Source organism: Papilio machaon, chromosome 21 (genome assembly GCF_912999745.1).
Source record: "Papilio machaon chromosome 21, ilPapMach1.1, whole genome shotgun sequence".
NCBI lineage: Eukaryota > Metazoa > Arthropoda > Insecta > Lepidoptera > Papilionidae > Papilio > Papilio machaon.
Window position 1 is genome coordinate 989,843 of NC_060006.1, and position 17,512 is coordinate 1,007,354.

Consider the following 17,512-nt stretch of genomic DNA (forward strand, 5'->3'; position numbering starts at 1 on the left):
ATAAAATAAATAAATAAATAAAATAACTATTGCTTTTGTATTTCATCACATAATAGAAATTAAAAAAACATACATACATGAAATTGTTTTGTTTATAATAAATAATGTAGATAATTTTTTTCTGTATATTTTACTTCTATCTTACAAAATCTAACCTAGAAATCTTATTTGATAACACATACGTATTTTGAACGTAAAAATAATGAAATAAATTATACATACACTTATATTAATTTAACTTAACAAATTATAAAATATTTTTCCCAATAACATAAAAAATTAAACCTGTGTAAAAAATTAACATTCCAAAATGTATAAAGGGTTTCAAGGGCGAGTTGGATTTAAAGTTCGTTTTATTACAAATTAAATTAAATAGCATTTGTTTGGAAGTAATGAGATTGAATGTGGATGGCTATAAAGGTAGAGGAAGACCAGAGAAAGTATGGATGGATTGTGTGAAAGAGGATATGCGTAAGAAGGGGGTAAATTCAGATATGACGGCTGATAGAGATGTATGGAGTAATACATACTGTGCCGACCCTCCATAGGGATAAGGGCAGGTTAATGATGAAATTAAATAGCGTTTGTTTATCTAAAATATTTACAAGCTACACATTACCTAATAAAATAGTAATTATTAATTCTACGCGTTAACACGGTGTCATTGTCAGGCGCCCAGGGCCGCGCGGCGTGCCGAGTCTCGCTAGCTGTCAACACGTTTGACACATCGCCGGCGCCGGTGGGGTATGCCTGTCAATGTCAACGAAATGGTTGTTTATGGTTGATTTTAAAAACAAAATAAACACTTCTTATTTTGTATAGGTTGTGGTGAAAGGATAAAATCACGATTCAAAGTTACTTAGTTTGCAGCTAATTTTTATACCAATAATTATTTCATCCTAAGTCAAGTTGGATATTATGACAACAACTTTACTAATTAATTTTGATATCGGTTACTTGTTATAATACAGTGCTACACAAATTTTATTTTATCCCACTGAAATACTTAATACTTCAATACCATGCCTGTAGACAATTTGAAAACATGAGAAAACTGTGTTCTTCAATCAGTGCGCTATCTACGTGCGAGTCAACTCACATTAAAAAAGGCAATTATGTGTATGTCCGACTGTCAGTGAGCTGTGATTTTGCAAACTTCAATCGCTGATAATACAGCCATATATATATAAAATTTTAATACTGTGGTGTTTTTTGTACTCATTAATTTTTTTCCTGTCTTGAGGTAAATTGATTTACAAATTGAAAATGAATGTCTATTGTCCGAGAAAAAGAATTTTCAATTTGGAAAGCCTAAATTAAAATGTTCTTATATACAGCGGGAAAAACAGATTGCTTTACTATATATTCTTAGACAGGTATTTTATTGCTAAAGAACATCAACGTACTTGCGAGAGCCATCGTTCCTTGATGAAGTCAGCTGCGCGCTCGCCGACCATCACACAAGCGGCGTTAGTGTTGCCCGATGGCACTGCTGGCAGCACGCTGGCGTCTGACACACGCAGACGGTCGATACCTTGCACCTACAGAGATACTTCAAAATTTGTATTTTATCCAGTCATTGGTGAAAATGTTTGTATTAGGAAAAGAGGAATATTCAGTCATTTCGCAAAAAAAGTGGAAAACTCCATTCTAGAATTCATCAGTCTAAAAATTAAATGAACGAATGAATCTATAAATAATTACTTTTTAATTTTGTACCATAAATAACTGTCACTTCAAGTTCAGTCCAATAAAGTTTAAGATTTAAGGGATGGTACAGTGTCACTATACATTTCGACTTCGTCACTATACTTTTACAATTTTCCAGTGCTGCTAGTTTTTTGTAGCTAACGTTTCTTGATAACGCATCATACCTGCAGTAGATGATCAACAACCGCATTAGGGTCTCCCCTGGGCCCCATCCTACAGGACCCCGCCTGATGGTTCTCAGGGCCAGTCTGCATCCTCACTGCACATTCCCAGTATGCGTCACAACCGAACTTGAACTTTTCACAGCCTTCAACTGGAGTCTTGTTCAGTTTTAAGCCGTATTTTTTCAAGGCCTTCGTCTCTGATAGCTTGATTGCGAACTTTATACCTTCGATTAATGTTTTCACGTCATCAGGATGGGTTAAGTAGCTGGAAATAAATAAGATTTTAAAGGTTTAATTTGAAATTCAAAACTTAACATCTTCAAATTTTCAAAAGTACTAAAGGTACTGTGTGTGGTGCACTAAGTACTAAATTTGCAAAGACCTCCAATTAATTTCTGGCAAATATATTTCCAACCATAATCAACTCACTTTGCATAAATCTTCGGATGGGCGAAGGGATCATTACTAGCTATCTCTAAATGTCCCCTACTCTTGGGATGGAGTACTGCGGGGAAGATCTGTATGGTGCGGGACCCGTTGCCGAGGCTCTCACCGACCATGCCAGTCTTAGCACAGTCTGCGAGGAACCCGCCGAAGAATAGCTGGATATCAGGATTGTCGCCCGCCGGGTCCGCGTACTTTGTGTTTATGAATGCCGTTACTTCTGATATACCTAGATGAAGAAAGTAACTCTCAAAGAATGTACAAATTTGTAATAAGGTGAATATTCTAAATACGTTTGCGCTATTCAAATAATTTAAATTTAGAATAGTGAAAGAGATGAAAATATGCTCTTATTCCTTTTCTTTTCGTGGATAGGATCTTTGTGTGAGTATGAGTGAGAGACAAGTGAAGGATAAAGAGGAAAGGAAGGAAAGGATAAAGGAAAGATAAAAATAAGAAAGATTACCCACCAGTGCCAGACATAAGTCCATCTCTGAACAGCAGATATTCCATAGCGGTGGCCCAGTTGAGCGGCGCGGTGTTGTTGTCTTTGAGACTAAAGGTAAGGAAGTGTGTGACATGGTTGTGCAGGTTGCGGCCGACTGCGGGCAGCGAGTGTACCACTGGCACACCAGCTCGTGCCAACACACGCGGCTCCCCGACACCGCTCAGCTGGAGCAACTGTGGTGATGCTACTGCTCCCGCACTGGTGAACAGTTCACTCTATCATTCATACCACGTTCATCATCTTATAAAAAAGAGTGGGAATGGAACATGAACTAAAATTAAGTCTTCGGCACCACACTCATCATACGGAACACGAAATTTATGCCACTTCACAAATGTCTTTCGTGATATTTTACCGGTCCACCGGTGGACATTATTGTTGTTTCGACACAAATGGGTACAAACTGTACCTCCGGGAGATATTGACCTTATACAGTAGACACTCTTCCATGCATATCAGCCATCAAGTTTTGTAACAATTTATCAATGATTTCTTACCTCAAAATAATTTCATTGTTAGCGAATATAGTCTCCATAGAACCGTAACTATTTCTAACTTCAACAGCATACGCCTGTCGTGTTTTCTGGTTGATGAGAACTTTAGTGACTGTGGCGTTGAGCATCACGTGCAGGTTGGGACGTTTGAGCGCCGGGCGGAGGAAGGCGCGCGCCACACTCAGTCGGGACCCGTTCCTGTTTGTGGTCTGAGCGATCGCGAATCCTGTGTGCTGTTCGCCATTCAAGTCCCGGGATTTGTACCCTGGAAGGAATAGTTGTTGGAATTTTTGCAAAGTTTGTTCCAATCAATTTTGGTTGAAACGGAAATTAATATTTCTTGATGTAAGTATATCAAATAATAAGTGGTAAGAGCGTCGGTGGCTCAAGAGTTAACTTGAGTTGACTTGTCTTTGACTTGCAATCTGCAGGTGCTGGGTTCGAATCATTAATTATAGCAGACAATATTTTTGGAACGAAGTTCCTTATCGCGCGTTGTGAAAGGGGGCTAGACGGAAAAAATTCTTACGAAAAGTTGTCACGAAACTTTTTGCTATAGACGTATGAGCGCTACTTCACCATGGCAACGACGTGACAATATATAAATAAGAAAATTCATATAAATAAAATGTATTTCTTGTGAAGACTTAAGTTTTTTATTCATAGAATAAACTTTGGTTCCTTCACTAATTAATCGAAAGGAACTTCGTTCCATCCGGGTGTCCCAACACACCTCTCAAGTTTTTTTTATAGTTATTAAAGTGAGGTTAGGTAGTCGTTTTACCTAATTCTTCACCAGCCTTCACAATACTGTAACTTAGCGGCGGATGGTACGGGAACTGCGATACAGTGAGCGGTCCGCCAGTACCGTGGTAGCCGGCGTCCATCTCTCCAGCCTGCTTGTTATCCTCAGACTTGATGAAGTAGGGCAATACGTCATCGTACGACCAACCGTCGATTCCTGCAGCAGCCCACGCGTCATAGTCCTTGCGTGAACCGCGGATGTACATCATGCCGTTCATAGCTGACGTGCCGCCTAGCACCTGCACACAGATGGTCATAGAATAAAAAAAAACATTAATAAAGGCCTCTGACAATTTTTTTTAACAGTAACATTTATCTGTCAGATTAGTTATGTACTGTAGGAACAGCATTGCAGAATAGCATAGTAAGTACCGTGATGACGTTTATTACCAGTTTCTCACAATGAAAACAGATCGAAAACATGTTTCATTACTGTATTATACGTCTTTTGTTCTTACTACATACCTTTCCTCTAGGCCAGTAGCATCGTCGTTCGTCCTCACCGAGGCAGGCGGCGGGCTCGGGCTCCGTGCGGTACCCCCAGTCGATGCTGGACCCGATAAAGTTCAGGAACATTGATGGCACTTGACTGCCAGTTGGCTCGTCGAAACCTTAATAAATATAATGTTATTCAGATGTAAGAAGATTTTAAAAAATCATACCCATATTTCTGTTTGAGTGCAATAATTTGAAACTGTGGATATAATAAAGGTTTCACAATATCACAGCTGTAAACTAGTCTGATTACTTGTCTTATTTTACAATAGTTGCTGCCATTACTGTAGTGCTTACCAGCTTCCAAGAGCAATACCCTCCAGTGTGGTACCTCGGACAGCCTGGCTGCTACTACTGAACCTGAAGACCCTCCACCCACCACTATGAAGTCGTACACAGAGTCCATGTGCCGGCGATACTGGAGAAATAAACTATTTATTAATTAAAAAACCGAAGTATCTGTACCCCTGAGACATTTAGGGAAAGTTTATGAATCGAATAACATCCTCAGTCGTAGAAATAGGTTCAATCGTTTATGCTAAAAGAGGTAACAAACATTTAATAAAATTTCAACTTAAAATATTTCTATAGCGGAATTAACAACAATTGACTGGTGTATCTGGTGAATTTAAAATGGTGGCATAAACTTTATTATTGAATCTTTTTATATTAATTGGTATTGTTTTCTTATGAACTAGATATCACATTTTGATTTATTGTCGAGTGAGAATTCCTCGCCCTCATCTTTTGGGAACGATCTCGTTTGGTAATAATGTCGGAAATTCTCAGCATTGTTACAGTTTTTATATAATTTATTATTTTATAACATTACGTTGATTTGAACTCGTTGATGTTGATCATTATAGTTCATAGACTATATTTTTATTATATAAAATAAAAATATAATATGTGTGTGGAAACGGAGTCTTTTATTACCTGTTAAATTAAAATAGCAATTATACATATATTTTTCAATATGAACGACTGACAAAATAGTTTGATGTAAATTTGCTGCATAGAGATCGTTACGACCATCACGTCAAATCACATCAAAGATAAGCAATATTTTTGTACAGTTGTTACCAGTGCAAAATTCGGTATAAATTTACAATGTACGCCTCACCTGCGCTCTGCCACAAGGGTCTTCTAAATCGCACTGGCTCCTGAGGAAAACTTCGAGCAAGCCCATAAAGAGCATGAATGCGCCACCCCCACATGCCGCCGCCAGCGTCGGCCCCGGCTGTGACATCGGACAGTCACATGTTATCGCCATCTGCATATTACAATCAGTTTAGGAAGCATTTTGAATCCCTTTCTACTGAACAGCCTGCGGTGCCGAACATTGGCCAAATTGGTTTGGCCAATGTTCCCAAAGGTCATAAGACCTGTGGGAAGGTCATGAATGGTAGTGGGACAAGAAAAACGACCTGCTTTGCGACTAGGGTTGCCAGGTCGCCAAACCTACTAGCCGGAGAGACCAGCCAGTTTGGCCGGACATTTGGGTAGAAAGGTCGGATAATATAGGGTATATTATTAAGGATTTTGTCTCAGTATTAATAAGTACACTCTCGTTTGGGAAATGTAAAAAGCCTAACAAAAGCCGGAAAACCGTTTATTTTGACCGGACACGCAATCAAGAAGCCTACCTATGTCCGGCTTTATCCGGACGCCTGGCAACGCTACTTGCGACAATAAGCTTTATCAGTCATCTTATATTTATAAAGGGTTTAATTTAGGTTTATAAAGTATCTAGAATTGTGTAAAATAATACAAAAAATTTCTACATGAAAGTATAAACATTAATATTAGAGAGGACAAGGTATATATAACTATATCGTAATATCACGTTCAATCATACATATAAAGTAACCTATTAATGTCGCCTTTAGGCAAAATGCAAGCAATATGCATATGTGTATATGTGGTTATTTTACGTAACATAGGTAGTTGAATGTTTGAATGTCTGTCCAGTTTTATATGTCGCAATAATTTAAAATATAGTCGGCAATTGATAGTGTATTGATTTTTGACAGCCTCTGACTGGCTTGTATGTTTTTGTTGAAAATTGAAAATATTAAGAAGTTGAGTGCATATAAAATGACTTCTTACAATGGTATCATTAGATGCCGCTAACGTCTGCTAATTTGACCTGCTAATTAAGGTTCAAACTAATATCATATTTTTAATTTAATTGACCCTATCAAAACATAATAGGCAGGTTGCATGATTGCCTAAGGAATGTGAATGCACTCACACTCGTTAATTATTGCTTTCAAAAATAGAATTATGAGAGAACACTATATTAGCGCGCGGTTTATCTCAATGCTGATTGGTCAAAGAAGTTCACAAAATAAACTGTCATAGACTAAGTAAATATGTCAAAGATTAAATGAACATCAAAGATTAGGTCACAGATTTTCGCGTGATTTATTGCTAGTACTTTATTGTAGGGGTGTTTAATGACTACACTAATTATATTCAGAAATGATGGATGTTCGAGGCCAATTAATCTGTTATTATGGTCAAGAATGGTTGCACATTAGGGTCAGTTTTGTTGGGAATATAATTGACGTGTTGTACTGCAATCCGATTTGTCACGCACAGATAACATCTTGCTTGACATGAACGCATGAATATGACATGTCTTGATTTAGGTATATTTTTGCCGCAGTTTTGCTTTCAGCATTGTTTCTAATTACATACATAATGATAGGAAAGTCTGTAATAACTAAATGTAATATTTCTGTTTCTTACAGTCGAACGATCAGTTTCGAATTCAACTTATATCGTCTATGTATTTTAATCTTTGTAATTATACAAAAAACAATAAGGCTAGGTTCATATCCAGCGCTTTCGAGCGATTTTTATGCGATTTTTAGGTACGAGCGTGCGATGGTAAAATACTTAATTGGCCATATCGTAAAAGTTCACGCAGCAATAAATAAATTGCTATTACAAAGTTAGAAATTGTGTAACATCTCAATAATGTTAATGTCAAGTTTGAACTAAATACGAATTACGAAAATTAACGTACCTTAATATGTTGTAAGATTTTATGGAAGATGGCAAACTAGGCTAAAAACACCATGAAGGTCGTATAAAAATGACAAAAAAATTAAGTATTGTCAATAGATTTATTTTGGAACGTGTCAATGTTTAATTTGATAATACAAAAATGTCTGTTTTTAATAACCCTGTTATAACCTTTTAAAGGTAAAATTGCTGATATACGTTTCACATCACTCATCACACATTATCTCCCTGGCCTTTTCCCAAGTGTAGGGTCGGCACACAAGGTTTTATGAACCTTAAAGTTTTAGCTTAAGTTTTTACCTGCCTGTCCCTACTTGGGAGAAATTTAAATTAAATATTTGTATATATGTAAAGTTCAAACAAAAAGTACTTTTACAGCTACAAAGTTGAATAAAACTATTAAAATACTTACATCTCTAATATTATGCAAATACGAAACAGAAAGTACAATTTTGTATTGTTCATCTTTAAAATTATCATTTTTCGAAAGTCTTATTGCATAAGATACATTTAAAATATAATTACTTAATATTATATAGTCAACAGCTAGTGAAATAACTTATAAACGGTGTTCTATATCATTTATAAATTACACTAAATTGTCGTAATTAAAATGACAATTTCAATGACACTGTCATCTTAAAACTTGTCTTACTTATTACTAATATTATAAATGCCAATGTTAAGATGGATGGATATTAGTTTGAAGGTATCTCCGGAACGGTTCAACAGATCTTGATGAAATTTGGCATAGATATAGAGTATAGTCTGGAAGAACGCATAGGCTACTTATTCAGTTTTTTGTTTAGATGTTAGAAATGCATGTTTCGTATTTATTAACCAACGATTTGATGATATATGTATATCACACTTCCAAATTACTTAGATTACTAACAGTCTAAATTAGGTATCAATTTCGTAGACTTTATTACAACAGTCTTTTTATAAAAGAAAAAACTAATATTGCCAATATGTGATTGGAGTTCGAGACTTTAAATTTATTGTTGTACATTTACTTAGGAGGTGAAGGTTACGGTATTATATAACTTAAATAATTAAGTGCACGTTAAGTTATTCTCTATTACTATATATTCCACAGTTACATATTTATTTGCATTTTAAGTTAGAAATAATTGCAATAAAGAATACAGTTATTTTAATAATAGTAATATTATTTAAACTTTATTTATCGTTTTATTTGGTTTGAAAAACGCTTTTTTCTAAATAAGAGTGCCTCGCTTGAAATTCTCTAAGATATACCGTTTAATGTTTCTGATTAAGTTAACACGGATTTTGTATCGTACCAGTTCAAGAATAGTTGTGGTGGAGCTGTTTCGGCGGCACAGACGGGGCCGCGGAGGAGTGCGAAAGCGTACCCGTAGCCCCGTCATCATGCGTAGGAGGAACATAGGTGGTTTAGTGGGTATGCTCCCGTTTAGGGGAGAAAATCCCACATAACTCCCGTGACCCCCACGGGACACGGCGTATGCATAAAGCATTCCCCCTCTTTTTTTTAAAAAGGTCAAGAATATTAAATTTATTTGAAGAAATAAAATCAAACAGTACAATACAAAATGCTCTTCGACTATTTCATTCAATGTTTAGTTAATATAAATTTCATCAAAACACTAAATGTAAAGCCACAGATCTTTAACTCAAAAACCATTACTAACAAACGTTCGCGTAACATAATAAATTAAAGACCGGTCAAATGGCTTCAGTTACGTTACATCTGAAAATATTGACCTCCAGTGGGTCAGAAAGTTGCTTAAGCCATCATAAATCAATTGAATGCGTATTGACTATGACAGTTACTGATTGCGTGATTAGTAACTAGTAGTGTAACAAATAGCTTAATATTTATAGTAAAAAACTTTACCGTACACGTGACGTGACACTTGATTTGAAACATCTTGTTGTCTCTGCTTTATCATAGACACTGTGTTAGCGTTGTCAGGCGTCCGGATAAAGGAAATAGGTAGGCTTTTTGATTGCGTGTCCGGCCAAAATAAACGGTTTTCCGGCTTAGGCTTTTTACATTTCCCAAACGAGAGTGTACCTATTAATACTAAGATATAACCCTATATACTATAAGAGTGTCCGACCTTTCTACCCAAATGTCCGGCCATACTGGCTGATCTGTCCGGCTAGTAGGTTTGGCGACCTGGCAACCCTACACTGTGTTATAGTGCGTGTCAATATTTTGGTCCTATATGTTTTTTTACTTAACTATAACAATGAGTATTAAATAACAATAAAATGTGACTTTTAACCTAATAACATTGACGTATACATGTTGTAGACAGAAAACTATTTTTTGTAGTGAAAATGTAACAAACGTTCAGTTTGTTTGACTACGATTTAACAAATTAAGCCGAAGCGACGTTAGTTTTCATCCATATTATTATTTTTTCTTTATCATCCATATTACTATGAATTGAAGTAATGAAAGAAATGTTGGAGGTTAAAGATCACCCTGTTATATTCTAGATTTAATATTTTAAAGTTTAAATTTCGTGACAAAATTTATAAAAGTCGTGACCCACGTTTGGAATTCCGCCATCTTTTATCTTTTGACATTAGCGATAGTGTATTTATGTGACACTTTTATTACAGTCTTATGTAAGGTGACATGACATAATTTGTATTATCAGAGAAATGCAGGGTCGAGCAAATCTGTATTAAGGTCACGAGATAGGTTAGACAGGAACTTTCTATAGTGAATGAAAGTCCTAAATACCTATATAAGCTTTTACGAATAACAATTTTGAATTAAGAGAAACTAAAGCAAATGTAATACATATCTCGTATTATTAAAACTTTTTACATCTATCTATATATATAAAAGAAAGTCGTGTTAGTTACACTATTTACAACTCAAGATAGATCGAACTGATTTAGCTGAAAATTAATGAGGAGGTAGCTTAGAACTAGGAAACGGACATAGGATAATTTTTACCCCGTTTTCTATTTTTTTTTATTTCGCGCGGACGGAGTCGCGGGAAAAAGCTAGTATAACATAAATCTCAATTATATTTCGTCTGTTTTACATTCATACATAGAGTTTGTTTTTTTAATTTATACAGATTTCCTTGATCTTAAAAGTAAATGGTATCAAAAATGACTCATTTGGCAATGTTTACTTCAAGTGAAAGCTAAACTTGTTACAAGAAACTTGTTGTGCGACTAGTTGTGGTATCTACATAACGCAACATGTTATGGATCATGTAAATAAATTACATGTTATTCAGATTTATCTAAGACTAGCTGTCGCCAGCGACTCCGTCCGCGCGGAATTAAAAAAAACATTATTAGCTTATGTGTTCTTCCGGAGTCATTCCGGAGATACCTTCAAACAAACATCCATCCATCCAAACCTTCACATTTATAATGTTAGTCTTAGATTTAATCGATGAATATAATAACTATAAAACCACATTTGAACAATAACAAAGGGGAGGTAAAAGATCGTACCTAATGTAGTGACTTAATTCAAGTCAGTCTCTCACAACATTTTTGTCAAGATTGTCGCCAAAAACTCGGGGTGATTTTCAAGATGTGGGAACAAATTTATACTGTTGACATATAGTGGCTATCATACTTTGGAAGATTTACGTTTGTTGTTGTATATGAAAAGGCTAACGGTTCACAAATTTTAACAGGGGATTTTAATTTTTTTTTTAGCCCATTGACAACTGCAATTATTTAAAAATGAATAGTCATACACCTTCAAGTATACAAATATGCCTTCATAGAATAAGTTGGCAATGCCTATTTACAATCGCAAATCTCGTTGCGGGTTTTTACAAGCGCAGAGAACACGTCGGCCGATTGCAACTGCTGATAAGTCATAAGCCCCTTTGTTTTGTTAGTACAGTCAACATCATAAATGTTAGATTATGTTTTTAACAACAATTAAAATTGGTTAAAAGAATCAACAAGCCTGATAATACTTCGGCGAAGAATAATTTAGTTAATTCAAAATAAAAATTTAATCGTTTACATGTACTTTTTACATATGTTTGACTTGGTAATTGGCTTCAAAAATATATGAAATTAAAGTATTTAATTGAGGAAAAAGTAATAGAGTTTTAACGATTAAGTTAATATGAAAATTGTTAAACTATTAAATGTAACAAGATAACGTGTCAGATCAATCCCCTTTATTGTTAAGAGCATTAAAAGCTCAAGAAAAAGTGCAAAAAAATATTATTTCAATATTTCACTTTTTTTTTTAAGTGCACGACTGTACTTAGTCTTTATCTAGTCTTGATTTTTATGTAATTCCGAACACCTCGCCCTCAATGAGCGGTATTTCTCATTAGCTCTGTATGTGCTTGTGGGAATTGGGCCACGGGAATTTGAAGCTTTGGAGGTTATATACGCTTTTAAAACGTGATTTCGTTTAATTGTTTAAAATTAACCAAACAGATATATCAAATAACGGAGCGGCAATAACTAATTTGTATGTTTTTTTTTAGTTTTATCTTTATAAAGATTAGTAATAACTATATTATTATAAGTCACTCCACAGATAATAAATACAAGGTTACGTTATATTTTAAAGTACGGAGCTATTAAAATTTGCTAAGTTCAATTCAAAATATGTTTGTCATGATATTTAATAGTTTGTACTCAAGTTTCCGTAGTGTAGCGGTTATCACGTGTGCTTCACACGCACAAGGTCCCCGGTTCGATCCCGGGCGGAAACAGCAATATTTTTGTATCTTTTTTTTTAAATCCCAGCTGCTTGACATTCATAATAAGAAAACTTATATCTGTTTATATAAAATTTTAATAATGGCAAAGTTTTTTAATGGAATTCTGCTTGAGAAAAATGCTTACGAGCGATTATAAGTTCTTTATTCATTTACTAACATTGTTAGAATTGTACGTTTAAATGTGTAAGTGAATCTGAGACGTTCCCTTCGTGTTTCAAGTTCGAGAGAGTGGCATCTTCGTGTAATGTCAAGGAGAATTACCAAAGTGCTCACCGTAATAAAGGTTGCCATGTTTTGGATGCTTTAATAAAGGACTTGTGGGTATCAGGGATACCATGCTTTTCAATTTTAAAGGACGTATTTAATAGTCTTATTGTATTTAAAAACTCGTCACTCTTTGTCAAATCATATTTATATTATAAACTAACTTTTACCCGCGACTCCGTCCGCGCGGAATAAAAAAAAATGCACACAATATAAAAAAGTTCCTATGTCCGTCTCCTAGTTCTAAGCTTTTAAAATTGATGGGGAGGTTCCCCATCAATTTTCAGCTAAATCAGTTCGACCGATCTTGAGTTATAAATAGTGTAACTAACACGACTTTCTTTTATATATATAGATGCGAATGTTTAGATGGATGTTTGTTTGAAGGTATCTCTAGAACGGCACAACGAATGCCGATGAAATTTGTTATAGATGTAGATACAGGCAAAGATGGGAATGGGATGGGGATTTGTCGGAGGACAGGACGCATAGTAAGGGTAATATTTTCTTTCTGTGCGTCCCCTTCTCAGTTGATTAAAGGTAGACAATGCATCTGGAAAAATGGATGTCTATGGGTAGAGGCCACTTCGCTATTTTGCCACCTAATGATATAAAAAAATAGTCTGGAATAACACTAATGCTACTAATAAACTTTTTTCTTTGTTTCCGCGCGGACGGAGTCGCGGGAAACAGCTAGTATACCATAGTTTTATTGAAGTTGTTTAGTTGAGAAGTGCACATACAGAAGTAATATAACCGATATAATCTTAATTAAATTTAAAAAAATTATAGATAAAAATAAAGGTTAAATAAATGACTAATAATGAATTACTTAAATGGATATTGTCCTTAATAATATACCAAAAAGGTGAGTCTATTATTTTTAAAAACATTTTTTTCTTGCAAATCTACATAAAAGCCTCGAAAATCGAAATTAGTTAATTTATCTACATTATGCAGACAATGTGGGTGTTGCATCAGATTTTGGTTTAGTTCTTATTTCCATTTTTTTTATTACTGTCAACATGTTTTATGCAGTTTTTTAATGCTAATGTCGTATGGAACTTTTTTAAAAAATAATATACAAGGAAACAAAGAAAGCATATTTAAAATCTAAATAAAGTATACAAGTACGTAATGTCAGATATTTCAGTGGCATTAAATATTAACATGATTAAAAGTGATTTATTACTCTCTTTATATGCAAAGACATGTTAACGAGTAATAGATCAACATCTTTTATTACACGTCAATGTAATCGATTAGAATTTCTAACCGTAGATTTCCACTGTTGCAGCTCCTGCACAAAAGCATATTCATCTGTGTCGTTCTCCTTGTAAAGCAGAGATTGCAATATATTTCAGTATATGTTCTTCTGCAGTTTAAATCCACGGTTATACAGCAACTGATAATAGATGCTTTATTTCAGAATCTTCAAATCCAATGTTTTGCTTTGCTACTAAGCTTTTTCGTAATTCCTACCTTTGGAGGATATAGGCAACTTAAGCAAATTTTTTTTAATTTTTTGCACTAGCCGAAATCTTTGCTTCTCTAGTAAAGATTTGATGTTTATACTATAATAGCTGTCGTCCGCAACTTCGTCAGCGCGGAATCCAAAAAAAAAAAACGTAATAAATAGCCTATGTGTTATTCCAGACTATGTTCTACATCTGTGCCAAATTTTATCAAGATACGTTTAGCTGTTCTGGAGATACCCTCTAACAAACATCCAACCACCTATTTAAACTTTGGCATTTATAATATTAATAAGACTAACCATTTTAATGTCTAAACATCGGTAACTTCCGCGTCATAAGTATAGTAGTATTCAGATATCTTCTCCGCTCTGAACTTTGCACGAGTTCTACGCTTAACACAATTTTAGGTGTAGCGGGGCGTAGCGCATGACCTTGGACTGCCAAGACATTTGAAAAGAACTATTACAGTCATACAATAAAAAACAATTTAGATATCAAGAGCAAGGACAAGTAGAATTATATTAATATCTAATAACCAACAATATAATACGTTTGTGCACCGTTAAGGCTCTATCACTTCCTAATAATTCATAAATTATATCACGACCTTTGTATTTATAGTTACACAAAGTAACTTGTCAGGTAACCTGACAGCAGTTAAAATGAATTAGTACACAACTAGAGTTGAAAAAATATCAGTCAAGATTTCGCCAATCATGAATTTAAATAAATAAAATTATTTGATAATTTCAAAAAAAGAACATGTACCCAATAACCGTAATTTTACAAAATTCAAAGAAAACAAAATTACGAAAGCTAAACATGTAGCTGTTATGAAAATTATTTTAGAGCGCTTGCAAAAGCTTTTAACCACCTTATTATTTTTATTATCTCTCTCTAAAACTCTTACTTCTTCTTATATTCTGGAAAAAGGAGTAAATGGCATAAAAATACTATTTTATATATCAATTGTTTGCAATATCGAATTATTATGTCAACAGTGTTGAGAACAGGACGTGTTCTAGATTGCACGTTAACTATAAATGCGTGGTTAAAACTCAATTTAATATTTTTTTACATCAATTACATTATACTCGACTGGGTACTAGTTTTTACAGTACTTTCGTAATTCTAAGACTGTTTTATATGTTGTTTAGGTTATACGTTATTTGCTGGAATTAAAAATGCGTTAATTGGTCAAGCGTGTTCGTAACGATTAAATGATGTTTAAAATTTGATGAATTAATTAGTGAATTAAAACCTTCATATTATGACACTCAGAAGAAGATTATGAATCTAATGATATCTCATTAATCAATTAAAAGTACTAACCTAAATAAAATTTAAAAAAAAAGAGCCCGACTCAGGCTCAAGTGGAAGAAATAGCGCCATCTATTGGCTGCATTTTAAAATAAATATTTTATTTTGGAAATTATTCATTAAATATTAAATTGTAATGTACAATTTAATTAATATTTTTGTACATAGAAAAAATTATTTATTTTATTTATTTATTTATTTCGTGTAACAATTGGGTAACACATATTGGAAAAAGAAATAATAAAAATATTACATTAATTTTAGGAATAATATTACACCCGCATAAATACTAAGATGCTAATAATTTAAGCAATGCAAAAAAAAATCGTTTCAGACTATTAAAAATAGACCAAAATTAAGTACAAGAGTGAGAACAAAGTGTAGTATAACTTTCATTATTTAATTAATCCAACAATTCACGGATCTACGGCGAAAGTTGCCAGTATGAAAGTAAAATGAAGACACGTCTTTGAACCAAATGTTTAGGTAAACAGTTACAAAAGGTATTAATATAAAGATAGGAGTTGGAATGTATGTACATCACTTACTAAACAAAAACTTAATAAATTTATGTAATTTTAAAATAACATAATATAAATTTACAAAAAAATTTACATTATTAAAATTTCAGACATTTGTCATTATGATATACTAGTAGTTGCCTGCGACTCAGTCCGGTCGGAATTAAAAAAAAGTTGAGCCGTTCTGGAGATACCTTCAAACAAACATCCATCAATCCAAACATTCGCATTTATAATATTAGTAAAATTACAAATACAATATCAACTTAGTTAAACGACGTGTGGTTTTTAGATCTTTGTATCAGTTATTTCACCAAAACTAATCTCGTATACTAACCATGATTTTATGAAAACGAGCAATAAATCCTACTTCGAAAAACACTCGGGGTCTATTCCGTAATTCAACGTTAAGCAACTGAAGAAACCGTTCGATTTATTATCGCACGCATCAAAAACCGCAACATACAATTTGTAATTTAAAAAAAACGCAACATGACATGTTTGATATGGAATGACAGCTCGTTAGCCACTATAGTAGCCAGTAATAATTTAAAAAAAAATAAGTATACTTCTTATTCGAATATGAATACTAGAAAGCACTTTCCGTTTCCGTCAAATAACCCAAAGTAAGTAAAATATCCCAACGTACAAATATCTTACCGTGACGAATCACTTGTGCTAAAACATATCTATATATATAAAAGAAAGTCGTGTTAGTTACACTATATATAACTCAAGAACGGCTGAATCGATTTGATTGAAAATTGGTGGGCAGGTAGCTTAGAACCAGGAAACGGACATAGGATAATTTTTACCCCGTTTTATATTTTTTATTCCGCGCGGACGGAGTCGCGGGTAAAAGCTAGTCTATATATATAAAAGAAAGTCTTGTTAGTTACACTATTTATAACTCAAGAACGGCTAAATCGATTTGACTGAAAATTGGTGGGCAGGTAGCTTAGAACCAGGAAACGGACATAGGATAATTTTTACCCCGTTTTCTATTTTTTGTTCCGCGCGGACGGAGTCGCGGGTAAAAGCTAGTTGTCTATATTTTTCAAAAAAATTGAAAGGGTTGCCAACGTTTTCACATAGTAGTAATAGACAGGGCCAGGGAGCGAAAGCTAGCTATGAATATATAAATATAATACGTCTGTCATTACCGTTACGACACTAACATGCCGTTTTGAGCAGATAATTCACGGCTTGCCCAACACCCCACCGCCGCGCCGACTGGAAAAGACGTTATGATGATCGAGGGAACAATGGCTCATAATTGTACGTAGAAGTATATCTCAATTCCGTTAAAGTAGGGAAATTAATTTAATTTGTAATTGACATATTAAATATACTGCTTAGAGAACATTGTGAATTAATGTACTCTTCATTTGTGTTGCGCGAAATTAAAAAAAAAACGTAAAAGTCTACGTGTTCTTTCAGACTATGCTCTACCTCTATGCCAAATTTCATTGAGATCCATACAGCCGTTCTGGAGATACCTTGTAACAAACATCCATCCATCCATCTAAATCGTGTTAGTTACACTATGTATAACT

At 34.2% G+C, this 17,512-nt stretch overlaps 1 protein-coding gene and 1 non-coding gene across 2 annotated transcripts; one reads left to right on the top strand and one right to left on the bottom strand.

Annotated features, from left to right (window-relative positions):
- Nucleotides 1-615: 615 nt before the first annotated feature.
- Nucleotides 616-5,898, bottom strand: LOC106712727 (glucose dehydrogenase [FAD, quinone]). The gene is made up of 10 exons (XM_045683308.1): nt 5,743-5,898; nt 4,917-5,037; nt 4,590-4,735; nt 4,105-4,363; nt 3,324-3,585; nt 2,789-3,024; nt 2,304-2,547; nt 1,875-2,139; nt 1,407-1,541; nt 616-750 (listed from the first exon to the last, which is right to left on the bottom strand). Exons 1-10 carry the CDS (start codon nt 5,896-5,898, stop codon nt 616-618), a joined length of 1,959 nt encoding a protein of 652 aa, XP_045539264.1.
- A 6,393-nt stretch (nt 5,899-12,291) lies between these two features.
- Trnav-cac lies at nt 12,292-12,364 on the top strand. The gene has a single exon. It is a non-coding gene; the product is annotated as a tRNA-Val (tRNA).
- Nucleotides 12,365-17,512: the final 5,148 nt, after the last annotated feature.

What these genes read in the sequence shown, in the direction of transcription:
- LOC106712727 (XM_045683308.1), bottom strand. Translation starts at nt 5,898, where the DNA reads ATGCAGATGGCGATAACATGTGACTGTCCGATGTCACAGCCGGGGCCG. An exon ending in GGTATTGCTCTTGGAAGCTG is followed by an intron (nt 4,736 to 4,916) that starts GTAAGCACTACA and finishes ATATTTATTAAG; the next exon opens with GTTTCGACGAGCCAACTGGC. An exon ending in TTGTTGATCATCTACTGCAG is followed by an intron (nt 1,542 to 1,874) that starts GTATGATGCGTT and finishes GTATCTCTGTAG; the next exon opens with GTGCAAGGTATCGACCGTCT.